Source organism: Engystomops pustulosus, chromosome 8 (genome assembly GCF_040894005.1).
Source record: "Engystomops pustulosus chromosome 8, aEngPut4.maternal, whole genome shotgun sequence".
Classification (NCBI taxonomy): domain Eukaryota; kingdom Metazoa; phylum Chordata; class Amphibia; order Anura; family Leptodactylidae; genus Engystomops; species Engystomops pustulosus.
This window is the reverse complement of record NC_092418.1, coordinates 14,096,831-14,124,808: the sequence shown is the minus strand read 5'-3', so window position 1 is coordinate 14,124,808 and position 27,978 is coordinate 14,096,831. Positions and strand designations below refer to the sequence as shown.

At 52.3% G+C, this 27,978-nt stretch overlaps 1 protein-coding gene across 7 annotated transcripts in view; it reads left to right on the top strand.

Annotated features, from left to right (window-relative positions):
- Positions 1–27,296, top strand: part of SEPTIN12 (septin 12) — an 84,225-nt gene extending 56,929 nt beyond the window's left edge. For 5 of the 7 annotated variants that reach the window (XM_072119778.1, XM_072119776.1, XM_072119779.1 and 2 more), the window contains 9 exons: positions 17,920–18,108; positions 22,684–22,800; positions 22,943–23,024; positions 23,858–23,995; positions 24,318–24,435; positions 24,658–24,753; positions 25,016–25,112; positions 25,765–25,816; positions 26,130–27,296. In XM_072119778.1, the coding sequence (XP_071975879.1) occupies positions 17,920–18,108; positions 22,684–22,800; positions 22,943–23,024; positions 23,858–23,995; positions 24,318–24,435; positions 24,658–24,753; positions 25,016–25,112; positions 25,765–25,816; positions 26,130–26,253 (1,013 nt within the window). In that variant the 3' untranslated portion in view covers positions 26,254–27,296. Of the gene's footprint in view, positions 1–3; positions 302–17,728; positions 17,817–17,919; positions 18,109–22,683; positions 22,801–22,942; positions 23,025–23,857; positions 23,996–24,317; positions 24,436–24,657; positions 24,754–25,015; positions 25,113–25,764; positions 25,817–26,129 lie in introns of those variants that run through there. The other 2 variants (XM_072119782.1, XM_072119780.1) reach the window with 2 other exon arrangements.
- Positions 27,297–27,978: the final 682 nt, after the last annotated feature.

Genomic DNA, 27,978 nt, shown 5'->3' with positions numbered 1-27,978 from the left:
TGCTGAGCCTCACAAACCCCATTGGCTCTTAAAGGGTTATTATTTGCCATTCAAGTCACGTGTGCCTATAACGCAGGGTCTTTGTTGTCTCATCCCGGTGGGGGGGCTTCTATAGAGAGGGACAGAGAGCCCGGTCTGCCTGCCATAAGGTGCAGCCGCGGCCCCTTCCTCTCCACACGATCCTGGATTTATCCTGGACATTGCCGAGTCCTGGAGGGCGGCTGGGGAAGATTCTGGGGTCTTCATGCAGCTGAAGAGGAGGCCGACCACCCCCCAATTTATCAGAACGACTAGAAGAGAGGTACGTGTGTGTGTATGGGGGCTCCATCAGCAGAGAAGGGGTTAATGATACGTAGGCTCAGTGGCAGAGCATCTTTCCCGGTGCGATGTGCTGCGGGCTCGGGGGAGCTGCGCCCTGTGCAGACCATGCAGAGGAGATGCAGATTACTACATGGAGCAGGACCGAGGGATGTGACATCTTACCTGCACCCCCCCCCCCCCAAATCCCTAAATATCCCACCATTGTCCGCCAGGTGCTCAGGGTCTCTGGGCCTTGCTTGGGCTTGTGAGGTGACCCGATGGCTCGGAGGAGACGGTGGGGTCATCTGAGGTGACATTGACCCCATTGGGATGAGACACCTGTAGCCGCTCTGTATCCCATGTATCCGCGTTGTATAGTTACTCCGCATCAGTTTTTGGGTTCCGTTGGTTTTTGTGGTGATCCACAGCGCCCGCCGAACAGTCTCTTACTTCTCATCCGATGCCTCGTCTGGGGCTTAGAAAGTTCTGTGAGGCTTCTAGACGCGGCTCTGTGTGTTCTGTACCGCAGTATATCCTCAGCATATTATAGGCCCAGTAGTAGTCACAGACCTGACCAATGGGGACACTGAGGACAGTTATGAGTCTGTGCTCCATAGTGACCCCCCACCCATATACAAAGACCCCACTGCCCGTATCCCTTCTCCAGGCATAGAGCAGAGTCATGTATAATTCATGATGTAGTCATTAGCAACAGGTACCAGAAGCTATTCTCCATCATAGGACACAAGAATGTCACACATCTGAGCAAGAGAAGAACAGTGAGTGCAGCTCTGGGGTATAATACAGGATGTAACTCAGGATCAGTACAGGATAAGTAATGTCATGTATGTACACAGTGACTGCACCAGCAGCAGAATAGTGAGTGCAGCTCTGGGGTATAATACAGGATGTAACTCAGGATCAGTACAGGATAAGTAATGTCATGTATGTACACAGTGACTGCACCAGCAGCAGAATAGTGAGTGCAGCTCTGGGTATAATACAGGATGTAACTCAGGATCAGTACAGGATAAGTAATGTCATGTATGCACACAGTGACTACTCCAGCAGCAGAATAGTGAGAGCAGCTCTGGAGGCGGTTACCTCGTTAGAGGAGGGTGTGTCTGTGTGTGAAGCTGCTCTGTGCTTGTGCTCCTGAGCTCCTGGAGGATCCATCTACCTACCCAGGGCCTGCTCTCTCCTCTCCCAGGGAGGGAGTTGGGTTCCTGGGGATGAGCGAGGGAGCCGACTCCCAGGCTCCTGCTTCCCGGTCTAGGCCGGCGGGAGGCAGGAGAGGACAGCAACCGGCCAGCGCGATGGAGGACTCAGGGGTGAGACGGTCCACCAGGAGTCGCAGCAGTGTGACTCCCACCCCCCCTGAGTCTAATGTGAAGCAACACCCTAAGAACCTGGATGTGGGTGCGGGTGAGAGCGGTCCTTCCGGGGCTGGAGCCATGAAGCGGAGTGCTCACAGAGGTAAGGCTGACCATGCGGGGGGAGGCTGGGCGGTGCAGGGGCCCCGGGAGTCTTTGTCCACCTATGCCTCCCGGGTCCAGAGCCACCTCTGTGAGTACGAAGAGGCGACAAAGACCATCAGGAGGCTCCGGGAGGAGCTGCGATGTGCCCGCGCCAGGGCGAACACAGCGCAAAAAAAACGGAAAACAGAAATTTATTGTGAAATTAACAAACTTAAAGCTGACATTGATAAGCTGATGAAGAGAAAGAACTTTATTTGTAATAACAGCGGTCCATTTAAAGAAAAACTTTTAAATGATGAGAGATTTTCAGAAATGGCTGATACCAGAGAGCAAAGGCTGAAGGGGTTGCAGCCTGCAAGCCAGGTGGAGGAGGAGGATGATGATGATGATAACGAGCAGCAGTTCCCACCTGGCGGCCTGCAGGAAGATCAGCAGGCCTCGTGCAGTGCGCCCCCTGCAGGACAGCCAGCAGTAACACCTCGCTCGGGGGAGGACAGTGACACCGGCAGCCAGGGAGGGGCGCTCATGGCGGAGATCCGGCTGCTTGAGTCCCCAGTGCGCATGGAGAACTTTTCTTTTGGTGACGAACTCCCAGAGGAAGCCACTGGGGGGAGCAGCCGGAGGAAGAGTAAGAAGACCAGGCCCAAGCAGCAAGAAGAGGTACGTTTCATCTTTACCCCCCTCCCTGTAAACCCCCCCGGGCAAAGCGCAGGGTCAGCTCACTGTGCAAGCCCTGCTACCCAAACCCCCCCGAGTTCTGCAGTGGACCCGGTGCAAAGGTGCAGGGAGATTACAGGTGTGACATCTGATGTGGCGATGGGCTCCGTCTCTGTTTGTGGTAACAGTGGGGGAGCAGAGGAGGCATCGGCCGCAAGGCCGGACAGTCAGGGCGGCTCGGCAGTGGCGATAACATCAAAATCCAGTGCTGCGGTGCGTCCCCCGCTGGGAGGGGGGGATAGCCCGGCACTGGTGGCAGCTTCCGGTGCCTCGGCGCCTCTTCATGCTGTTGCCGCTGATCACTTGGTTATGGGGCGGCGGCAGTGTGGAGGGGTCGCTGAGGCTGAGGGCTCCGGACCTCCCAGACAAAAAGTGTTATTCTGTGTTGGTGTTGGGGATAATGTGAATTCTACGGAAATTGGAGATCAGCGGCGCCTCACACCGGCTAAAGAACAGCGGCGAATGTTACCAAGCCCTAGGAGAAGTAAAATAACATCTGCTACCGATGATGCGGAGGGCACAGGTGTGACAAGAGTTGTGGTCCCCTCTGGGCGATGCTCTGCGGGGGGATCCCCGTCCCTTGTGCCTGAAGATGCGGAGGTGGTCATGTCCCCTGATGTTGTTGCTGGTCCAGCCAGAGTGAGTGGAGTCAGTAATGTTGTGGTGGATAATGTGAATGGTGTGAGTGGTGGAGAACCGTTACCAGTTATGGGGGTGAGTGATGGAGTGACTGGGGGTGTGAGTGGTGGAGAATCTTTTCCAGCTTTGGGGGTGGGTGATGGAGTGACTGGGGGTGTGAGTGGCGCGGCTGAGTGTAACATGCAGGTGGGTAGTGTTAATGTGATGGGTGCAGGGGTTGGTCCGGTTGCTCCCCCAGTGGCGGCCCCCGTTAAGAGCTATGCCAGTGTCGCTGCTGGGGGAAGTAGGGGTCCATCATCCTCGTCTCTGGGCTCTGGGGACGGCTTTTTGCAACGGCGCCTCCTGCAGGCCTTACAGAAGGGAGAAAGGACGATCAATGTAGCGGGGCAGGAGGTTGAATTGTCGTTTTGGATAGAGAGGCACGGCCTGTCTGCCTTCCGAGAGCAAAGAGGCAGGGAGACACCATGGTCGCTCCCGACAACCGGGCCGGGTGCTAACCGTAGGAATGTGGTCCGTCTTCGGTGGCGTGGCAGTGATGTGTGTCCCCCTCGGGCACGGGTAGTTGAGCTGCTGCTGAAGATGGACTTCAAGGCGGCTGACATCTTTGCCTTGATCCATCCCTATGGTACATCTGAGTTTGATGTCAGCTTTGTTCGGCCGGAGGGGCTTGAGCTCTTCTGGTCCAACTATGAGCTGAGATACAACGAGCCCGAGTGGCGGGACTTTGCTGTGCAAGCAGTGTCCCGCCAGAGCGAACTCAAGAAAGTGACTGTTCTTACCCGTAACGAATCACTATCTTGCTTTGACATCATGACCTGGATGAATCGTTATGGAGAGGTACTGGGAGTACCCGAGAAAAATCGAGACGAGTTTGGTATCTGGTCAGGGGCCTGGACCTTCATGGTAAAGTTGAGGCGTTCAGGTAACTCAGTCGCCCACATCCCTTCATCAGCCTTCCTGGGGAGGGATCGGATCCTGATCTTCTACCGGGGGCAGCCTAAGCTGTGTCACAGGTGCGGTGACCCCACACATTTCAGCGCAAACTGCACCGTGCAGAAGTGTGCGTTGTGTGGGGGTGTCGGCCATCTCGCTGCATCCTGTACGGGACAGATTAGGTGTAACCTGTGTGGTGATCTCGGTCACCCGTACAGTCGTTGTCCTCTTTCCTTCGCTAATGCGGGCTCAGCCTCAGCGGATGAAAGCCATGAGGCTGAATCTGCTGGGGAGGGGACTAGCAGAGGCGGAGGAATGGAGGGGCCAGGGAAGAAAGACAGGAAAAAGACGCCTGCCCAGCTAAGGCGTCTAGAGAAGCGTCAACAGGAGAGAGAGCGGGGGGAGTCTCGGGCTGCTGGGACAACCTCTGGCGCTGTCCTGGAGACCACACCTGTCGCTGAGGCCCCAGGGGATGATGTACTGGATGAGGAGGTCAGGAGGATCGAGAGAGAGGAAGGTGCCACGTCCTCAGACTCCTCCCATTATGAGAGTATGGACGAGGATAATAGGGCGTGGCTAGAGGAAAAGCGTAAGCGTGGCGCCAAAAAGAAGAAAAAGGGTAAAAAGAAGGGAGGTGTAAGATCTTCTCCCTCCCTGACTAAGGTACCCAAGGAAGGTGCAACCGACCCCCCGCTGGTCGAACTTTCAAATCGATTCCTGGCCCTGGATGGAGCCTCTCCTGCCGATGGAGGGGCTGAGGGTGAAGGGCCAGAGGTGGCGGAGCCTGCAGGGGGTGCCGAGTCTCTCCCTGGGGAGTCAGGGTCCTCAGGAGGGGAGACTGGCCCAGAGTCTGGAGACGAGGATGAGGGGGCAGGTCCTGGATCTGCCCCTGAAGCATCAGAGGTGCGGGAGATGGACACCACAATATGTCTAAAAAGGGGGTGTTCATTTCCCGAGGGTGGTGGTAAGATGGGTAAAAAGAAAGCCGTCTAACTCAATCACTCATGATGGCGGCACCCACTCCGTTGACGCTGGCGTCCATTAATGTCGCCAGCATTAAGTCTGATGCGGCTAGATTTGCGGCCTTTGATTTTCTTGGCCGTGTTGAAGCCGACATTTTATTTTTGCAGGAGACCAGGCTGCCAGATTTGGCGGCCGTGTTTAAAGCTAAGAGGGAATGGAGACACGGGCCTTCCTATTGGTCTCTTGCGGCCGAGCCGTATAGCGGAGTGGTGGTCCTTTTTACCGCACCGGTAGAATGCCGACGAGTTATTGAGTTAGAAATGGGGAGGTGCCTGATCCTGGATGTCCTCATGAAGGGACAAGAACTTCGCCTAATTAACATCTATGGTCCCCAGTCCAAGTGGGACAGGAAGTGTCTCTTTATGAGGATCAAGCCCTACCTTTTTACAAGTCGGCAGGTGGTCTTTGGAGGGGACTTCAATGCTGTCACGAGGTCCCAGGATAGGGGAGGTTCCAGAGACAAGCTGACTTATGATAGCGTCGCTCTTAATAGCATAGCTAGTGAGGCTCGCCTGGTGGATGTCCACATCCGGCACACCCCAGGCCACGCGGGGTTCACCTATTATAGGGGTAGCTGCAGGTCTAGAATAGACAGGTTTTATTTAAAGGAGGAAGCCATTTCTTCAGCAGTGTCCGTTGTTGAGGTGGAGTTCTCCGACCACTGTTTAATTTTGTTTTCTCTGAATGTTACAGAGACCCCCCGGATGGGAAGAGGCTACTGGAAGCTCAATTCGTCTCTCCTGGAGGAAGCGGAGATCAGACAATCCTTTGAGGACTTTCTTCAGAGCCAGGTACCATTGCTGGGCCTTTGTAGCAGTAAGTCAGAGTGGTGGGAGATGCTCAAGAAAAGGGTGGCGAGATTCTTCCGCCAGCTCTCGAGCCTCAGGAGCCTGGACAGGTACCGCCTGTATCAGGGCCTGAGGAGGAAACTCGAGCATCTCGTCTCGACTGGGGGTAGTCGTGAGGACATCTCCAGAGTGAAATCCTTGCTGAAGAGGTGTCAGTACGATAGACACGCATCTTTGGTTTTTGAGAGGGATTACGGGAAATACCGCTCGCCCGACCCTTACAGAAACTGCAAGATGTCAGTGAATGGTAAAGTTGTCACGGGACTGGTTGACAGTACGGGATCCCTGAAAAGGTCCAGATCAGGGATTCTGGAGATCGTCAGATCCTTCTACTCGCACCTCTTGGGCAGGAAGGATCTAGATCGGGATGTGATGTTGGATTTCCTGGCTGAAACTGTCCCTGAGCCAGGAGTAGACCCCTCTCTTGATGTTTTGACAGAGATGATCAGTGAAGAGGAAGTCAGCCGGGGGATTGAAGGGCTCGCCCTCAAGAAATCGCCAGGTCCGGATGGCTTAACATCTGAGTTTTATAAGACCTTTAAGGACGCCTTGGTTCCCCTCTTGACTGAGGTATTCAATGAGTGTCTTTCCTCGGGCGCTCTGCCGAAGTCAATGAGGAGGTCTGCCCTGATCATCCTGTCAAAAGGTAAGGACCGATCTCGTATTGAGAACTGGCGTCCCATAGCGCTTCTCAATACGGACAGAAAGGTTTTGGCAAAGGTGCTGTTTAATCGGCTGGTGCAGTTTGCGCCCCGGCTCCTTTCGGGGACCCAGCACTGCTCTGTTCCAGGCCGCAGTACATTTAGTGCTGTGCTTTGTGTCCGGGAGGCAGTGGAGCAGGGCCGGGCTGGTAACTGGAAGGGGTACTTGCTGTCCTTGGATCAGGCAAAAGCGTTTGATCGGGTTAACCACGAGTACCTCTGGTCTGTCCTTCTGAGGTATGGCCTGCCTGGGGAGTTTGTCAATTGGCTGAAAGTTTTGTACGCAGGGGCAGAGAGTTTCCCGCTTGTGAACGGTTGGATTGGCCGCTCTTTTGAGGTCGGGTCTGGTGTTCGCCAGGGTTGTCCTCTGAGCCCACTTTTATACGTGTTCGCGATTGACCCATTCCTTAGGAGGGTTGATCGTGGGCCGTTGGTGGGAGTCGGGATGGATCGGGCAGCACCGGAAGCCACTCTAAGGGTGGTAGCGTATGCCGATGATGTCACCGTTTTCGTGTCCTCGGGAGGGGAGGCGCAATGGGTGATGTCAGAGGTTGACCGCTACTCAGAGGTTTCTGGGTCCAAGATCAACCGGGATAAGTGTGAGAGTCTCTGGCTGGGAGAGGGGGATCCAGGCTTTGATCTCCCGGACACTCTTCCAGGGCCCCAGGACTCTGCCAAAGTTCTCGGCATCGAATTCGGCCAGGGGGATTACCCCATGCAAAACTGGGACGGCAGGCTTAAGATCGCCGCTCAGAAGGTGGACCAGTGGAAGGGTTGGTCTTTGACCCTCAGAGAAAGGGTTAATCTGATCAAAACTTACCTGCTCCCGTTACTGATTTATCTGGGCAGTGTGTGCATGTTGCCAGAACCCCTCTGGACTCGGGTCTACAGTCTGTTCTTCCAGCTGTTATGGGGGAATAGGCTGAACCTTATCAAGAGGGAGGTTACTTACCGCACGAGGAGACAAGGAGGGTTGTGTATGGTCAACCCTGTGGTGTTCCTAGTGAATACCTTTCTTAAGATCAATGTAGCAAACCTCTGGAAAGAGAGGGCTCCTCCGTGGGTATACTCCTGCAGGGGATGGTTTCGGCCTTTCTTCCAGGAATGGGAGACAGGAGGGCAAGTGAAGGATCTTCGCACACCGCATGGGCATCTTCCGGCTTACGCTACCCCGGTTCTGAAGGTGATTCGCCGGTGGGGTCTGGGAATGTGGGAGATCAGGACCATGTCGAGGAAAATCCTTGACAAAAGGGTTCTGTTGACCCATTTCCAGAAGCCCCTGGCCCTCAGGGATTGCCCAAGTCGGGATCTGGGGGTGGGTTTGAGTTTATTGAATTCCATCAGGATCCCCTTGAAGTTTTGGGACTTGACTTGGCGCTGCTTCCATGGAAAGCTGTGTGTGAGGGACAATCTGAAGTGTAGGAGCTCTGAGGAAAGGGGTTGTCCCCGGGAGGAGTGCGGTGGCCTGCTGGAGAGCATGGACCACTTCCTGCTTCAGTGCCCCTTTAACACAGAGGTGTACAACCGGGTGGGCGCTTCCATCCATTGGCCCGGGTTGGCCGGTCTCTCCTATGCGGAGTGGGCCTATGGAGCATTCAGAGGCTTGGGTGGCCGGGACCGCTGCACGTTATTCCTAGTCAGTCTAGTGGTCAGGTACCACACGTGGAACGCACGGTGCTTAGTTTCGACGCAGCGTAAAATCCTCCCGGTGGATGAGGTGGTTAGGAACATTCTGGGTGACCTGGTGAAGGTGCGCTCTCTGGAGTATGAGAGGCTGGGCAGGGGGAGGGCCTCTCTCCTTTGGAGGGGGTTCTCCTTTAGTGTCCCTTAGTCTGTCATCTCCTCTCCTGGTGTTGGGCTGATGCTGCACAGTAGATTTTTGTTTTGTATCTGGGCATGTAGTGATGTTGGGCTTGCAGGCGCCGAACCTGGGCTTTATGTGGTTTGGATTGATGTTGTTTAGACTTTATTTGTATTCTGTTTTCTTTATGTTATGTTGTAATTACTGTATATATTGTATATATTGTATATAGTGGGGTTTGGGGCATAGCGTTAGGTTGGGAGGGGGGTGATGGTGGTGGGACTTATGAACTGACCTGGGCACTGGTCTGGACTACTTAACGCAAACTTTGGACGTTAGACCAGTGTCTGGGGGGAAGGGGAGGGTGCGGGTGAGGGATTTAGTTTAGTGTAGTGTTATGTGTATTCTGTGTTTGTTATTATATATATTAAAAAAAAAAAAAAAAAATAATAATAAATGGGTGTGGGGTGGTTTGTTATTAGAGGGTGCGGGGTGGGTTTATGTATATTTATGGTCATTTATGTTTATTTGTGGGTGTGGCTTGTGTTTTGTTATTGGTTTGGTTTAGGATGTAATAATCGGTTGGGTGGGGGTTGTGGTATTTGGTGTTTATTCATTTTGGTGTATTGTAAGTTATTATTTTTGCTAGGTATGAATGGGGCTGGACCAGCAGGTAAGATATTGTATATATTTTGTATATATTGTATATTATGTTTGGTTTGTGTTATGTTTTTTACTTTTATATAAAATAAAAGATTTACAGGATGTAACTCAGGATCAGTACAGGATAAGTAATGTCATGTATGTACACAGTGACTGCACCAGCAGCAGAATAGTGAGTGCAGCTCTGGGGTATAATACAGGATGTAACTCAGGATCAGTACAGGATAAGTAATGTCATGTATGTACACAGTGACTGCACCAGCAGCAGAATAGTGAGTGCAGCTCTGGAGTATAATACAGGATGTAACTCAGGATCAGTACAGGATAAGTAATGTCATGTATGTACACAGTGACTGCACCAGCAGCAGAATAGTGAGTGCAGCTCTGGAGTATAATACAGGATGTAACTCAGGATCAGTACAGGATAAGTAATGTCATGTATGTACACAGTGACTGCACCAGCAGCAGAATAGTGAGTGCAGCTCTGGGGTATAATACAGGATGTAACTCAGGATCAGTACAGGATAAGTAATGTCATGTATGTACACAGTGACTGCACCAGCAGCAGAATAGTTCGTGCAGCTCTGGGGTATAATGCAGGATGTAACTCAGGATCAGTACAGGATAAGTAATGTCATGTATGTACACAGTGACTGCACCAGCAGCAGAATAGTGAGTGCTGGCTCATTCCCCTGTGAACTGCTGACGGGTGTGGTTGTCTGTGGCTGAGCTCCTGCACCACCTGGTGGAAGACCAATCCACCCAGGCCTGCTCTCTCCTCCCCAGGGAGGGAGTGGGTTTTCTGGGATGAGTGAACCAGGCAAATCCCAGGCTTCTGCCTCTCGGACCAGGCCGGCGGGGGGCAGGAAAAGCCAGATACCGGCCAACATGGAGGGGGTGAGAAGATCTGCCCGGACCCAAGGACGCAGCGATGTGACCTCGGCTGCCACCCCCAAGACCCAGGGAAGCTGCAAGGTCTCCAGATCACAGAAGATCAAGGCAAGTAACATCAGCCTGAGTGCTCCTCCTGGAAAGCTGAGTGACTGTGCGGGAAAGTTGGGTGGTTCAGCTGGAAAGCTGGGTGCTCACGGAGGTGTGCAAAAAGCATGGGGACATCTAAAGGCCCGGGAGTCTGCTACCATCTATGGCTCCCGGATTGCTGAGCACCTCCGTGAGTACGAGGAAGCTGGCAAGGCGCTGAATAGGCTCCAGGAGGAGATAAGGGAGACCTTGGCCCTAGCGGGGGTGGCTACACAGAAGAAAAAGTCTGATCTTCTTAACACCATTGACAGACTTAAAGCCGAGGTCACCGCTCTGCAGGAAAAACGACGGTTGATCCGGGAGCACAGCGGTCCGTTCAGGGAAAAGTTGGAGAACGACGCCAGATTTGAGGAGATGCGCCAGGAGAAGCTGAGAAAGCTGAAGGGGCTTCAGATCCAGGCGGATGATGGCGATGATGAGGAGGATGAGGAAGACCTGCCGTGTCCGTCTGGTGGCCTGCACCAACACCAGCAGGCCTCGCACGACAGGCTGCCTGCGGAGCAAGCGCCATTACCATCAGGCTGCGGCTCTGCCAACCTGGAGGAGGAAAGTGATGACAGCGGCCAGGGGGGGGCGCTAATGGCTCAGATCCGACAGCTCGAGTCCCCAGTTCACCTCCAGAACTTCTCCTTCGGCGATGATTTGCCAGATGACGACCTAAAGAGAAAGAAGAGAGCCAAGAAGATCAAGGCGTCTCAGGAGGTGAATCTGGTGTTTCGTCCCCTCCCTGTTCCCTCCGGGCGGGCAGCAGTGCCAGCCTGTCGTGTAGGCCCCGTTGCCCAGCCCAGCACGAATCCTGCAGTGGACTCGGTGCCAGGGTGCGGGGAGATTGCAAAGCCACGTTCCATCATGGCGCAGAGCACCAGCCTTGTTTGTAGTAGCAAGGATGGTGCAGGGAAGGCATCGGCCGAAAGGCCGGACAGTGAGGGCGATCCAGCAGGTCCTGGTACTGTGCGCTGCCCCCCAGTGGGAGGGGGGGGTGGCCCTGTGCCAGGGGCAGTGGCGGTGGCTCCTGTGGCCCCTAGCGCTGTGGCTGTTGCTTGCTCCGGTAAGCAGCGGCAGTGTGATGGGGCTGCTGGGGCTTGTGGTGCAGCGCCTCCCAAGCGTCCTGTGCAGCCTGCAGGAAAGGGCACAGGAAAAATATTATTTTGCATTGGGTCATCAGACCCAGGAGATGGTAACAAGAGACTTTCCGGACTTCATAAAGATAAGAGACCTCATGCATCTAGTGAGCAGCGGTGCACAAACATTAAAATAGCTGGTCAACAAGGGGTTAATGCCAATGAGGCAGAGGGCACAAGTAAGATCGGGGTTGGAGCTGCCTCTTCTCAGGCTGTATCAGCTATGGAGGTGGCTCTACCCCCAGTGTCCAGTGACGCCGAGGCAACCCCAGGTCCTCCTGGCCCAGCTGGTGTGAGTGATGCAGGGAAGCGAGGCAGTAATGCACATAGTGTGGTGAATGTGGGGGTGGTGAATGGTGCTGAGGGGGATCCTGGTGTGAGTGCTGGTCCATCTGCACCCCCAGTGGTGGCCGCTCCCATAAGGAGCTATGCGAATGTCACCGCTGGGGCAAGTGGGGTTAACTCCTTGTCTCCTGACTCTGGGAATAGCGTTTTGCAAAGGCGTCTTCTGGAGGCTCTCAGGAGAGGGGAAAAGTCAATCAATGTAGAGGGGAGAGATGTTGATCTGTCCTTCTGGACAGACAGGCATGGCCTGGCAGCCTTCCAAGAGAAAAGGGGGGGAGAGACTGTATGGTCTTTACCCACAACCGGGCCCGGAGCTGCCCGTAGGAATGTGGTTCGTCTTCGCTGGAGGGGCAGTGACGCATGCCCACCCAGGTCAAGGGTGGTGGAGCTCCTCCTGAAGATGAACTTCAGGGCTAGTGACATCTTTGCCCTGATACATCCTTATGGTACTCTGGAGTTCGATGTCAGCTTTGTTCGGCCGGAGGGCTTAGAGCTCTTCTGGTCGAATTATGAGCTGGCAAAGAACGAGCCCGCATGGCGAGACTTTGCTGTGCAAGCAGTGTCTCGCCAAAACACAGTCAAGAAGGTGACCGTTTTGACCCGTAACGAGTCACTTTCTTGCATGGACATCATGACTTGGCTAAGTCGTTATGGTGAGGTTGTACAGGTACCTCAGAAAAACCGCGATGAATTTGGCATTTGGTCTGGGGCCTGGACCTTCATGATGAAGTTGAAGTGTTCAGGCGGCACAGTCGCCCACATTCCTTCTTCAGCCTTTCTTGGGCGGGACAGAATCCTGATTTTCTACCAGGGGCAGCCGAAGGTCTGTCACAGGTGCGGTGACCCCACACACTTTAGCGCCAGCTGCCAAGTGCAGAAGTGCGCTTTGTGTGGTGGGCTAGGTCATCTCGCTGCATCCTGTAAGGACATTAGGTGTAACCTGTGTGGTGAGCTCGGTCACCCTTTCAGCCGTTGTCCTCGCTCCTTTGCCAATGCGGTTGTGACCCCAGTGGAGGAGAGCCATGTGGTTGCTTCTGCTGGGGAAGGTACCAGCAGAGGTGGAGGAGCTGAGGGGCCTGTGAAGAAAAGCAAGAATAAGTCACCTTCTCAGTTGAGGCGGCTTGAAGCCAGACAAAAAGGGAGAGAACTGGGGAAGCCTCAGGTTGCTGGGGTGACCCTTGGTCCTTCCTCAGAGGCTGGTCATGCTACTGATGCCCTGAGGGATGATGAGTTGGATGAGGAGGTCAGGAGGATGGAGCGCGAGAAAGGTGCCATGTCCTCCACGTCCTCCCATTATGAGAGTATGGATGAGGATAACAGGATTTGGCTAGAAAATAAGCGCAAGCAGAAAAAGAAAAAACGCGGCCGATCTAAGGTACCTAAGGAAGGGAAAACTTCCTCCCCTCTGGTTGAGCTTTCCAACCGGTTCCTCACCCTCGATAAGATCGCCTCCTCGGAAGGAGAGGCTGAGGGTGGGGTTCTGGAGGTGGCGGCGGAGCAGCCTGCAGGGGGCGCCGAGTCTCTATCCTCTGGGGATGCTGGGTCCTCAGAGTGGGAGACTGACTCAGAGTCAGGAGACAAGGACGAAGGAGAGGGTGGTCCGGGTGGGTCCTTGGGGGCCAGTAATAACATGGACACCTCGATTTCATTAAAGAGAAGTTGCCCCAATTCTGAAGGGAAAAGGGAAAAGGCATCATCTTCAGAGGACAGTAGGGGGAAGGGAAATAGTAAGAAAAAAGCCGTCTAACTCAATCACTCATGATGGCGGCACCCACTCCGTTGACGCTGGCGTCCATTAATGTCGCCAGCATTAAATCTGATGCGGCTAGATTTGCGGCCTTTGATTTTCTCGGCCGTGTTGAAGCCGACATTTTATTTTTGCAGGAGACCAGGCTGCCAGATTTGGCGGCCGTGTTTAAAGCTAAGAGGGAATGGAGACACGGGCCTTCCTATTGGTCTCTTGCGGCCGAGCCGTATAGCGGGGTGGCGGTCCTTTTTACCGCACCGGTAGAATGCCGACGAGTTATTGAGTTAGAAATGGGGAGGTGCCTGATCCTGGATGTCCTCATGAAGGGACAAGAACTGCGCCTAATTAACATCTATGGTCCCCAGTCCAAGTGGGACAGGAAGTGTCTCTTTATGAGGATCAAGCCCTACCTTTTTACAAGTCGGCAGGTGGTCTTTGGAGGGGACTTCAATGCTGTCACGAGGACCCAGGATAGGGGAGGTTCCAGAGACAAGCTGACTTATGATAGCGTCGCTCTTAATAGCATAGCTAGTGAGGCTCGCCTGGTGGATGTCCACATCCGGCACACCCCAGGCCACGCGGGGTTCACCTATTATAGGAGTAGCTGCAGGTCTAGAATAGACAGGTTTTATTTAAAGGAGGAAGCCATTTCTTCAGCAGTGTCCGTTGTTGAGGTGGAGTTCTCCGACCACTGTTTAATTTTGTTTTCTCTGAATGTTACAGAGACCCCCCGGATGGGAAGAGGCTATTGGAAGCTCAATTCGTCTCTCCTGGAAGAAGCAGAGATAAGACAATCCTTTGAGGACTTTCTTCAGAGCCAGGTACCATTGCTGGGCCTTTGTAGCAGTAAGTCAGAGTGGTGGGAGATGCTCAAGAAAAGGGTGGCGAGATTCTTCCGCCAGCTCTCGAGCCTCAGGAGCCTGGACAGGTACCGCCTGTATCAGGGCCTGAGGAGGAAACTCGAGCATCTCGTCTCGACTGGAGGTAGTCGTGAGGACATCTCCAGAGTGAAATCCTTGCTGAAGAGGTGTCAGTACGATAGACACGCATCTTTGGTTTTTGAGAGGGATTACGGGAAGTACCGCTCGCCCGACCCTTACAGGAACTGCAAGATGTCAGTGAGTAGTAAAGTTGTCACAGGACTGGTTGACAGTACGGGATCCCTGAAAAGGTCCAGATCAGGGATTCTGGAGGTCGTCAGATCCTTCTACTCGCACCTCTTGGGCAGGAAGGATCTAGATCGGGATGTGATATCGGCTTTTCTGGCTGAAACTGTCCCTGAGCCAGGAGTAGACCCCTCTCTTGATGTTTTGACAGAGATGATCAGTGAAGAGGAAGTCAGCCGGGCGATTGAAGGGCTCGCCCTCAAGAAATCTCCAGGTCCAGATGGCTTAACATCTGAGTTCTATAAGACCTTTAAGGACGCCTTGGTTCCCCTCTTGACTGAGGTATTCAATGAGTGTCTTTCCTCGGGCGCTCTGCCGAAGTCAATGAGGAGGTCTGCCCTGATCATTCTGTCAAAGGGTAAGGACCGATCTCGTATTGAGAACTGGCGTCCCATAGCGCTTCTCAATACGGACAGAAAGGTTTTGGCAAAGGTGCTGTTTAATCGGCTGGTGCAGTTTGCGCCCCGGCTCCTTTCGGGGACCCAGCACTGCTCTGTTCCAGGCCGCAGTACATTTAGTGCTGTGCTTTGTGTTCGGGAGGCAGTGGAGCAGGGCAGGGCTGGTAACTGGAAGGGGTACTTGCTGTCCTTGGATCAGGCAAAAGCGTTTGATCGGGTTGACCACGAGTACCTCTGGTCTGTCCTTCTGAGGTATGGCCTGCCGGGGGAGTTTGTCAATTGGCTAAAGGTTTTGTATGCAGGGGCAGAGAGTTTCCCGCTTGTGAATGGTTGGATTGGCCGCTCTTTTGAGGTCGGGTCTGGTGTTCGCCAGGGTTGTCCTCTGAGCCCACTTTTATACGTGTTCGCGATTGACCCATTCCTTAGGAGGGTTGATCGTGGGCCGTTGGTGGGAGTCGGGATGGACCAGGCGGCACCGGAAGCCACTCTAAGGGTGGTAGCTTATGCCGATGATGTCACCGTTTTTGTGTCCTCGAGAGGGGAGGCGCAATGGGTGATGTCAGAGGTTGACCGCTACTCAGAGGCTTCTGGGTCCAAGATCAACCGGGATAAGTGTGAGAGTCTCTGGCTGGGAGAGGGGGATCCAGGCTTTGATCTCCCGGACACTCTTCCAGGGCCCCAAAACTCTGCCAAAGTTCTCGGCATCGAATTTGGCCAGGGGGATTACCCCATGCAAAACTGGGACGGCAGGCTTAAGATTGCCGCTCAGAAGGTGGACCAGTGGAAGGGTTGGTCTTTGACCCTCAGGGAAAGGGTGAACTTGATTAAAACTTACCTGCTCCCATTGCTGATATATCTGGGCAGTGTGTGCATGTTGCCAGAACCCCTCTGGACTCGGGTCTACAGTCTGTTCTTCCAGCTGTTATGGGGGAATAGGCTGAACCTTATCAAGAGGGAGGTTACTTACCGCACGAGGAGACAAGGAGGGTTGTGTATGGTCAACCCTGTGGTGTTCCTAGTGAATACCTTTCTTAAGATCAATGTAGCAAACCTCTGGAAAGAGAGGGCTCCTCCGTGGGTGTACTCCTGCAGGGGATGGTTTCGGCCTTTCTTCCAGGAATGGGAGACAGGAGGACAAGTGAAGGATCTCCGTACACCGCATGGGCATCTTCCGGCTTACGCTACCCCGGTTCTGAAGGTGATTCGCCGGTGGGGTCTGGGAATGTGGGAGATCAGGACCATGTCGAGGAAACTCCTTGACAAAAGGGTTCTGTTGACCCATTTCCAGAAGCCTCTGGCCCTCAGGGATTGCCCAAGTCGGGATCTGGGGGTGGGTTTAGGTCTTTTGAATTCCATCAGGATCCCCTTGAAGTTTTGGGACTTGACTTGGCGCTGCTTCCATGGAAAGCTGTGTGTGAGGGACAATCTGAAGTGTAGGAGCTCTGAGGAAAGGGGTTGTCCCCGGGAGGAGTGCGGTGGCCTGCTGGAGAGCATGGACCACTTCCTGCTTCAGTGCCCCTTTAACACAGAGGTGTACAACCGGGTGGGCGCTTCCATCCATTGGCCCGGGTTGGCCGGTCTCTCCTATGCGGAGTGGGCCTATGGAGCATTCAGAGGCTTGGGTGGCCGGGACCGCTGCACGTTATTCCTAGTCAGTCTAGTGGTCAGGTACCACACGTGGAACGCACGGTGTTTAGTATCGACGCAGCGTAAAATCCTCCCGGTGGATGAGGTGGTTAGGAACATTCTGGGTGACCTGGTGAAGGTGCGCTCTCTGGAGTATGAGAGGCTGGGCACGGGGAGGGCCTCTCTCCTTTGGAGGGGGTTCTCCTTTAGTGTCCCTTAGTCTGTCATCTCCTCTCCTGGTGTTGGGCTGAAGCTGACACTGTAGATTTTTGTTTTGTATCTGAGGTTATAGTGATGTAGGGCTTGCAGGCGCCGATCCTGGGCTTTATGTGGTTGGTTTGTTATATGTTGATATGTTTAATGTGTTTGTATTTTGTGTACAGTGTGTATTTATGTAGTTATAGTTAATGTGTATATAGGTGGTTGGTTTTAGGGTGTTGGTGTTAGGGTGTTAGGTTGGGAGGGGGGGTGGACGGGACTTGGACTTTATGATCCTGGGCACTGGTCTGGACTATATAGCGCGAACTTTGGACGTTAGACCAGTGTCTGGGTGGGAGGGTGATGGGCGTGGGATTTAGTTAGTTATATTTAATATTTAATGTTTTTATTTCCTGTTTGTCTTTTTTTTTGCTGTGCATTCTTTAGTTATTTATGGAAAAAAAAAAAAAAAAAAAAAAAATATTAGGTGGTGGGATTGGGTGAAGGTTTTGTTTTATAATGCTGATTGTGTGGTGTGTGTGTGGCTGGGCCAGGAGATTTTCGTAAGACTCTTTTAGTTTGTATTATTGTTTTGTTATTATTATTGTTTTGTTTTGCCAGAAGTTATGGCTTGATTTATGTTTATTGTTGTAATGTTTTTCATTTTTATATATAAAATAAAAGATTTACAGGATGTAACTCAGGATCAGTACAGGATAAGTAATGTCATGTATGTACACAGTGACTGCACCAGCAGCAGAATAGTGAGTGCAGCTCTGGAGTATAATACAGGATGTAACTCAGGATCAGTACAGGATAAGTAATGTCATGTATGTACACAGTGACTGCACCAGCAGCAGAATAGTGAGTGCAGCTCTGGAGTATAATACAGGATGTAACTCAGGATCAGTACAGGATAAGTAATGTCATGTATATACACAGCAGAATAGTGAGTGCAGCTCTGTATAGAATGCTATTCCTGTGTCTTATGGCTGGGAATGGCAGTGAATGGGTTACTGGTTTGCTCTCTGTGTCTGGAGGATCTGACATGTCTTCAGTTCTTCTTTCATAGTGATTTCTGTTCTGATTTCCCTGGGTGCAGTGGGTGAAGGGTTAATTCACACCACGCCGTCTATTTCTGGTGTCTCCTCTCAGCATCTTCCTCTTTCCTCAGATCTGAGCCCGGGGACAGACGTTGTGATCGGCAGCAGCAGGATGGAGGAGCTGCGAGCAGCAGAAGACGCCAGGATGTGCGAGGACCTGGGCCGCGAGCCCTTCGGATATGTCGGCATCGACTCGGTGCTGGACCAGATGAAGCGCAAGGCCATGAAATACGGCTTTGAGTTTAACATCATGGTGGTGGGTGAGTAGAGACTGTGCTGTGAATATTGGGGAGGGGGGAGAGGTATTTGTATCACTCCAAGATGAATAGCAGGGACACTGGATATGTGACATCACGGATGTAATGATGACATCATCATTTCCTTTATATGTCTGTTCTATTCTTGATCTAAGGATTTAGGCCGGGGGTGGGAAACATTTATCGGTCCAAGGGCCACATTGTCAGACGGATCAAGTTTAGGGGGCTGTGACCAGCACCCAGCACCCTAGATGCACCAACAACTACAGTACAGCACAAAATGCCACCCAAGAAATTATAAATACCACAGTACCAACAATAAATACCCCCCATAACAGATAATACTACAGGAGACCCTCCCTGCACCACACACTGCAGCTTCTCCTCTCCTCCCTGCACCGCACACTGCAGCTTCTCCTCTCCTCCCTGCACCGCACACTGCAGCTTCTCCTCTCCTCCCTGCACCACACACTGCAGCTTCTCCTCTCCTCCCTGCACCGCACACTGCAGCTTCTCCTCTCCTCCCTGCACCGCACACTGCAGCTTCTCCTCTCCTCCCTGCACCACACACTGCAGCTTCTCCTCTCCTCCCTGCACCGCACACTGCAGCTTCTCCTCTCCTCCCTGCACCGCACACTGCAGCTTCTCCTCTCCTCCCTGCGCCGCACACTGCAGCTTCTTCTCTCCTCCCTGCACCGCACACTGCAGCTTCTCCTCTCCTCCCTGCACCACACACTGCAGCTTCTCCTCTCCTCCCTGCACCACACACTGCAGCTTCTCCTCTCCTCCCTGCACCGCATACTGCAGCTTCTTCTCTCCTCCCTGCACCGCACACTGCAGCTTCTCCTCTCCTCCCTGCACCGCACACTGCAGCTTCTCCCTGCACCACACACTGCAGCTTCTCCTCTCCTCCCTGCACCGCACACTGCAGCTTCTCCTCTCCTCCCTGCACCGCACACTGCAGCTTCTTCTCTCCTCCCTGCACCGCACACTGCAGCTTCTCCTCTCCTCCCTGCACCGCACACTGCAGCTTCTCCCTGCACCACACACTGCAGCTTCTCCTCTCCTCCCTGCACCGCACACTGCAGCTTCTCCTCTCATCCCTGCACCGCACACTGCAGCCTCTCCTCTCCTCCCTGTACTACACACAGCAGCTTCTCCTCTCCTCCCTGCACCGAACACTGCAGCTTCTCCTCTCCTCCCTGCACCACACACTGCAGCTTCGCCTCTCCTCCCTGCACCGCACACTGCAGCTTCTCCTCTCCTCCCTGCACCACACACTGCAGCTTCTTCTCTCCTCCCTGCAGCGCACACTGCAGCTTCTTCTCTCCTCCCTGCACCGCACACTGCAGCTTCTCCTCTCTTCGCTGCACCACACACTGCAGCTTCTCCTCTCCTCCCTGCACCGCACACTGCAGCTTCTCCTCTCCTCCCTGCACCGCACACTGCAGCTTCTCCTCTCCTCCCTGCACCGCACACTGCAGCCTCTCCTCTCCTCCCTGCACCACACACTGCAGCTTCTCCTCTCCTCCCTGCACCGCACACTGCAGCTTCTCCTCTCCTCCCTGCACCACACACTGCAGCCTCTCCTCTCCTCTCCTCCCTGCACCACACACTGCAGCCTCTCCTCTCCTCCCTGCACCACACACTGCAGCTTCTCCTCTCCTCCCTGCACCGCACACTGCAGCTTCTCCTCTCCTCCCTGCACCACACACTGCAGCCTCTCCTCTCCTCTCCTCCCTGCACCGCACACTGCAGCTTCTCCTCTCCTCCATGTGCCGCTCTGCTCTGCATTCTGTGCTGGTTGTATGCAGCCGCATGAGGAGCTGCATAAGGAACAGGAGAGGGCCTAGCAATACAGTACAGCTGAACAGTACTTGCCACTCCTGGGGGCGCTCTGCTCTAGGTCCTGACCCAGACGCATACAATCAGTGGAGCGTCAGGAGGGGACCCGGGAGCAGACTTCTATCTGAATTCACCATGCCCAATGTTCTGCTGTCAGTTATGTTACATCAGTTATGGAAGAGCTCATTGACTGTCACCAGGGTGCATGTGGCCTGTCAGCGCAGCTTGTGTGAGATGAATGTGGCTGCACTTTATGTACATGCTCAGTATTGAAGCTCGTCTGCTATAGATCAGATATACAAAAATGCCTGGAAAAATACACAATATTTGTCCACACACTGATAAATATCCAATATCCAAGAAGAATAGAAGTATGTGGTAAAGTGCTGTCACCCTATAAGCTCAGCGCAGAGCCTGTAGGCCAGACCAACCCAAAAATAACCCGAAATCATAAGGTTGAGACACATATCACCTGCTCGGTCCGGCCAGGAGTAATGTGTATACACCTGGCCACACTGCACACACTTCATTGTGTATATACTGTATATCCATACACCTAGAAGCCGCCTCTACCCCTTGGTGGTGACACACAGGGGATTTTTCAGCCCCCTATTTGCGGGGCTACCAGCTCATTGTCTCCGGCGCTCAGCCTCATGATTACGGGTTATTATTGGGTTAGTTCGGTCTGCAGGCTCTGAGCGGGGCTTATCCTCTTGGCCCTTTTTCCTGTATAATCGCTGTCGTCATCATTTTCTTTGCTTCTATGTTTGGGCCTGTTTTAGGCGGCTCATACATAGACTATGCACCCCCCACTGCTTTACCCAGGACTCGCCTTTAACCTGGTTTTGTCTTCTATGATGTTAATGTGGATATTTGTCTTGCCCTGTGCCCGGCACCGGTCCATGTATTGTATTTTCTAGTGCTGCTCCACTTTCACTATGTTTAGCCATTCATCCAATCACAGATGAGCTTTCTACATAGTGTGACCCCATAACTCCCATGATGACCTCATTCAGTAGTGGACTGTTCCCTGTGACCCTGTGACAATACTGGTCAGCCCTTTCCTCCCACTCACATGCCGCCTGCGCAACATACCGCCACTCACATGCCGCCTGCGCAACATACCCCCACTCACATGCCGCCTGCGCAACATACCGCCACTCACATGCCGCCTGCGCAACATACCGCCACTCACATGCCGCCTGCGCAACATACCGCCACTCACATGCCGCCTGCGCAACATACCGCCACTCACATGCCGCCTGCGCAACATACCGCCACTCACATGCCGCCTGCGCAACATACCGCCACTCACATGCCGCCTGCGCAACATACCGCCACTCACATGCCGCCTGCGCAACATACCGCCACTCACATGCCGCCTGCGCAACATACCGCCACTCACATGCCGCCTGCGCAACATACCGCCACTCACATGCCGCCTGCGCAACATACCGCCACTCACATGCCGCCTGCGCAACATACCGCCACTCACATGCCGCCTGCGCAACATACCGCCACTCACATGCCGCCTGCGCAACATACCGCCACTCACATGCCGCCTGCGCAACATACCGCCACTCACATGCCGCCTGCGCAACATACCGCCACTCACATGCCGCCTGCGCAACATACCGCCACTCACATGCCGCCTGCGCAACATACCGCCACTCACATGCCGCCTGCGCAACATACCGCCACTCACATGCCGCCTGCGCAACATACCGCCACTCACATGCCGCCTGCGCAACATACCGCCACTCACATGCCGCCTGCGCAACATACCCCTACTCACATGCCGCCTGCGCAACATACCGCCACTCACATGCCGCCTGCGCAACATACCGCCACTCACATGCCGCCTGCGCAACATACCGCCACTCACATGCCGCCTGCGCAACATACCGCCACTCACATGCCGCCTGCGCAACATACCGCCACTCACATGCCGCCTGCGCAACATACCGCCACTCACATGCCGCCTGCGCAACATACCCCTACTCACATGCCGCCTGCGCAACATACCGCCACTCACATGCCGCCTGCGCAACATACCGCCACTCACATGCCGCCTGCGCAACATACCGCCACTCACATGCCGCCTGCGCAACATACCGCCACTCACATGCCGCCTGCGCAACATACCGCCACTCACATGCCGCCTGCGCAACATACCGCCACTCACATGCCGCCTGCGCAACATACCGCCACTCATATGCCGCCTGTATGCAGAAATATCATGTCTCATTGACCTGGTTGTTATGGGCAACGCTTCAACTTTTAGAGCTCATCCCCATCATGTAATGGGACCTCAGTGTACATGACATACACCTGTGCACTATATGACAGTATTACCTGTATATAGCAGAATTATCTTGCATCTATATTACCATATTTTACTTGACATGTCATAAGTGGGGGCTAGAGGGTGTCCCTCTAATGGGGCTAGTAGTAGCACCACATTCATTTGTAGACCCCTTACCCCTGGGCACGTACGACTACTCCCACTGGTCCTCTGTGCCGCTTAGTCCTCTAGGACCCCCACTGATCTGAACCTGTAGACATGTGTTATGACTAGAATTTATGGGTATTAGTAGAGGAACCGGGGCTCCAGAATCTCCAGAACCCCTGAGATGCCTCCGGTGCTGTGCGACCACTCAGGGTCCCAAGTGATGGGATCTATCACCTCAATGAAGTGGATTGTGATGATATTCTCCATCCTAATAATCGCAGGTCAGAGCGGTTTGGGCAAATCCACACTTGTGAATACTCTCTTCAAGTCCAAGGTGATCCGCAAAGCTCCCGGAGCCGGCATTCCCAAGACTCTGGAAATGAAAGCCGTCAGTCAAGGTGAGATGTCTTCTGTGCCATGGTGTTAGTTGGGGGACACCTAGAACCTCACCCAAAACTAATGGAGAGGTGGTAAAATAAGTGGCCTGCTGTCCAGAACCTGTCCTTAGATACTGACCCTCTTTGTTCTGTCCACCTGCAGTGATCGAGGAGAGAGGGATGGAGATGAGGCTCACCGTGATCGACACCCCAGGATTCGGAGACCAGATCAATAATCAGAACTGGTAAACATATAGAACATGTGGTGGGATCAGCATGTCCTGGGTTCTAGAGCGGCCAATAGACTTATGTGCTCTAGATTGTCCTAGACAAGTCATGAATGTCATTCTACACTGCCACCTGTCCATCTAGAACCACCATGAATCACATCTACTCTAGTATTGTCTCCAAGACTCATGTCACCAAAGCCTTAGACTTGTTCTAGACTAAAATACATACGGTTCTAGATCATTCAAAATGCACACACGGTTCTAAAGATACTCTAGTCTGTCAGGACTATTCACTACCATGTGTCCATGATGACTGTAGCTTGGGTCCTTTCTGTCACTGTCACCTATTCTAGTCCATGATCCTATTCATATATGACCAAGCCTCTAGAACCGTCTCGTAGACCATTACCCAATAACCAATAGATTCCTGTAACCTTAAAAATGTCACCTGTTATGGAGTGGAATATTCTATTTTGGCATTATAGAAACTTTATCGGGGTTCTAGGTCCATCTAGAGCCAACAGGACACGTTCCTCGATCTGCATGAGAACCTGAAAGTCTTAGATAACTTCAGCCTGGACCATAACATGACCTACAAGTGTTATTGTCTATTAGGGGCACTTTTTGGTTACTTTGGTTCTAGACCGGTCAGCCAGTCCATTGTCATTGTAGCTTCTTGTTGTCCATTCATAAGAAGTGAATTACCTACAGACTAGATGGAACAGCGGCTCCTAGTGTATACAGATCCAGTATAATCCGTGGCCTTGTTCTAGATATAAAACACCAAGGTAGAAGGTTCTAGATCACATTACAGAGATGCACTTGTCTCATTGTCTTTGATCTTCCAGTTGGGACCCGATTATCAAGTACATCAACGAGCAATATGAGAAATACCTGAGAGAGGAGATCCTGGTCAACCGCAAGCGCCGAATCCCAGACTCCCGGATTCACAGCTGCATCTACTTCATCCCCCCCACAGGACACTGGTGAGTAGCGTCACTGAGGGGATCCCCGAAGATCGACCACCAAATACATTTTACTGTACAGTCCAGTGATTTACTTGGCTGCAGTTCCACTTTTCACCTGATCTGAAGTCCTTATTTCACATAGACCTTAGTGCAACAGCGCCACCACTGATGACCTCAGTGCATTACAAAGGTTTCCTCTGTAGAAGTGAATAACTATAAATATCACATATTCTGTTTCAGTCAGTAATTGTATCTGTATGATCAGTCTCGTATTTGTAAATGATAATAATGTCCCTCTAAGACATTTCACCCATCATGTATTACATGTTCCTCCCATCAGGCTGAGGCCGCTGGACTTGGAATTCATGAAACGTCTGGGCCGGATCGTGAATGTAGTTCCCGTCATCGCAAAGGCCGATACGCTGACATTGGAGGAGCGAGAGGAGTTCAAGCAGAGGGTGGGTGTATTCTATAATGTAAATGGTGCAGGGCTGCAGTACCAAGTTCAGCCACTATACAGTGTGCGGCACTGTGCTTGGTGGGGAGACTGCTGTCTCTGCAGTCCCCGGGTCCTGATTGTCAGACCTCCCACTAATCATAGACCTTGCTAAGGCTATGGTAGCCCTGTTATACCCCTTTAAGGCTTATTAATAGAAGATGTCCCCTTATGTCTGTGCCAGATACGGAGTGACCTGCAGACCCATGGAATCAGTGTGTACCCCCAACCGGAGCTGGACGAAGACCCCACAGAGGCTTTACTAAACGACAAGATCCGGGTGAGCAGTCGCCATCAGGCTGGGGATGTACAGTAAATGGAATAACATACTGACGGGAACCAGAGCCCACCTCTGCTTGCTGTCAGTAAATGGAAACATCCCTCACACAAGAAGAATCTAAAAACCTGTGTGCTTTGTTACAATGTATCAGCGCAGTTGCTCTATAATCTGAGCACTGATGCATTGTAGCGAATCCTCAGCAGTGTATGATGTGCTGTAGACGCAGTAATCCGTAGTAAAGCATGGCCTTCCTCTCGCGCAGGACAAGATCCCTTTCGCTGTCGTTGGAACAGATGAGGAGCATCAAGTAAACGGCAGGAGGGTCCTGGGGCGCAAGACCAAGTGGGGCATCATAGAAGGTGAGCGGTCCATGGCACCCCATCACTCCTCCTCCATCCCAGTCATTCCATAGCTAATCCACAGCCTGAGCGCAGGCCGGCACCAGTATCCCCAGTATGAGCAGTATGACAGCGCACGCTCTGTACGGGAGCTCACACCTCAGGATTAATAGCCGCACATGCCAGATCCTCCTCATAGTCCATCCATTAGCCGCCAGCATCTGTTCTCCATCACCGGGCGATGACAGAGGCTTTCCAGCTGCTGCCTGACACGGGCACGCCACAGGGCTGGAGGAGACGTCTCTACAGAGACATCACAAGGCCGAGCTACTCCTGTAATCCGGCATCTGATAATCCGGCACCAAAGCCATAGAGGAGCATGAGTGACATGAAAGTCACCGGAAGATAAGTCCCTGTAATGAGGAGGGGGCGGTGCGGCATTCACATCCCACCATTGTCCACAGGAGGGGGAGGTAGAGCAGAGCCCCATAGATGGTGTTAGGGGGGAGGGGGACCATTTGTCATGTAAAGGTGGGAAACCCTTTGAAGCTGTAATTCTATAGACGGTTGTGGGCAGTGGAATGTGTGCAGACCCCCGATGACCTGTGCCCCTCATATATCAGGAAACCCCCCCTGGATCTCCAATGTAAAATGTTGTGTTTCTTCCTTACAGTGGAGAACTCGTCGCACTGCGAATTCGCCGATCTGAGGGATTTGCTGATCAGGTGAGTAAAATCGATGAGATCAGATAAGTTCAAGCACAGCGCCGCACATTGTATAGTGGCCGTGCTTGGTATTGCAGCACCGTCCCATCAGGTGATAGTCTGACATTAAGTACCTATCCTGGCCTGAGGAAGCCATTGAGCCTCTGCAGCCCGGACCATCCTCATAGTGGACCCCCCCTATCAGTAACCATGTCCTGGTTATATACATGTGATGGAGGGTGACGTCTCTCAGTAGTGCAGCCTCAGGTAGCACCAGGTCTCCTCTCTGTAGACGTGAATCAGATGTGTGACCCTTGTTGATCTTCTCTTCTAGGTCCAACCTGCAGGACCTGAAGGACATCACCCACAACATCCACTACGAGTCGTATCGAGTCGGCCGGCTGAACGAGAAGATGAACGGCGCCCCGTCCCAGCTGAAGGACCCGTCCGGGTTATGAGTCTCTAGTAGAGAGCCTCTCTATGGACATGTCTTACGTCACCGCCTCCGTCACACCCAAGACCACGGTGGACTCACTCCGACGAGCCGCGATGCCAACACTGCCAACCTATATGACCAACACATCAGCACCACTGCCAGTGCCACAACTGGGTCATGACTCGTAGACCCAACACTGATCCGCCATTGGAATGTCTTCGGGATGGGTGAGACTCCCAGCAACCCAAACTGAGAGACTGCAACGTATCCCCCGGATCACATACCCCAAGTTTTATGGACAAACACTGGTGGACGCCCCAATGTTAGTCTCCCATATTAACCATTGAAGACCATCGGGGGTCACCAAGTTCTCCGTTTTTTTAAACCAAGGCCAAGTTGAATGTCTTTATATCAGTCTCAGAGTTCTGGAGTATCGGACCAGTACCCCATGTCATCTCCAGTCCAGGAATGATACCCAAGTCTAGTGCCTCTGTACCCAGCAGGTACCCCAACATACAGCATGGCACCAACCCAGAACACAGAGGACCAGGACCCCTCCTCATATATTCTTTATATATGAATCCATGGGTGGAATGTATACGTTACTATACAAGTCTGTGCCCCTTGGTTGTCAGCCCGTGCCAGCGCTCCACCTCTCCAGTACAGCTGCAATACTCAACCTGCAGAATCCACCGCGCGGAGCCACGGCCACAGCTCTATTTTCCTAAGATAATTTGTATATGTTTCTATATAAAGGACCAAGACTGTAAGGAGCCCCCTGTCTCTCTACCGCCGCCCTCCTGGCTCTACCAATATCACACAGCGGAGAGAATCTTCTGTAGAGAGACCAGACTTTAGAGAAATCACATTTATATATAAAGTTTTGTCACAGAATGTTTTTTTTTTTCTCCAGATCTTTATAACAATTTATTTACAATATGAGAATCTTTCATCTTGTGTATTTTCTATGTAAAGAAAAACCGGGTCCATATCATATCTGCTATTATTTACTATATCTGTTCCTCCAGTCTGAGATTCTCCATAAATAAAAGTTATTTCAGACGATGTTTCTACATGATATATGTAAATACTGCCCCCTATGTACAGGAATATAACTACTATAATACTGCCCCCTATGTACAAGAATATAACTACTATAATACTGCCCCCTATGTACAAGAATATAACTACTATCATACTGCCCCCTATGTACAGGAATATAACTGCTATAATACTGCCCCCTATGTACAGGAATATAACTACTATAATACTGCCCCTATGTACAAGAATATAACTACTATAATACTGCTCCCTATGTACAAGAATATAACTACTATAATACTGCCCCCTATGTACAAGAATATAACTACTATAATACTGCCCCCTATGTACAAGAATATAACTACTATAATACTACCCCTATGTACAAGAATATAACTACTATAATACTGCCCCCTATGTACAAGAATATAACTACTATAATACTGCCCCCTATGTACAGGAGTATAACTACTATAATACTGCCCCTATGTACAAGAATATAACTACTATAATACTGCCCCCTATGTACAGGAATATAACTACTATAATACTGCCCCCTATGTACAGGAATATAACTACTATAATACTGCCCCCTATGTACAAGAATATAACTACTATAATACTGTCCCCTATGTACAGGAGTATAACTACTATAATACTGCCCCTATGTACAAGAATATAACTACTATAATACTGCCCCCTATGT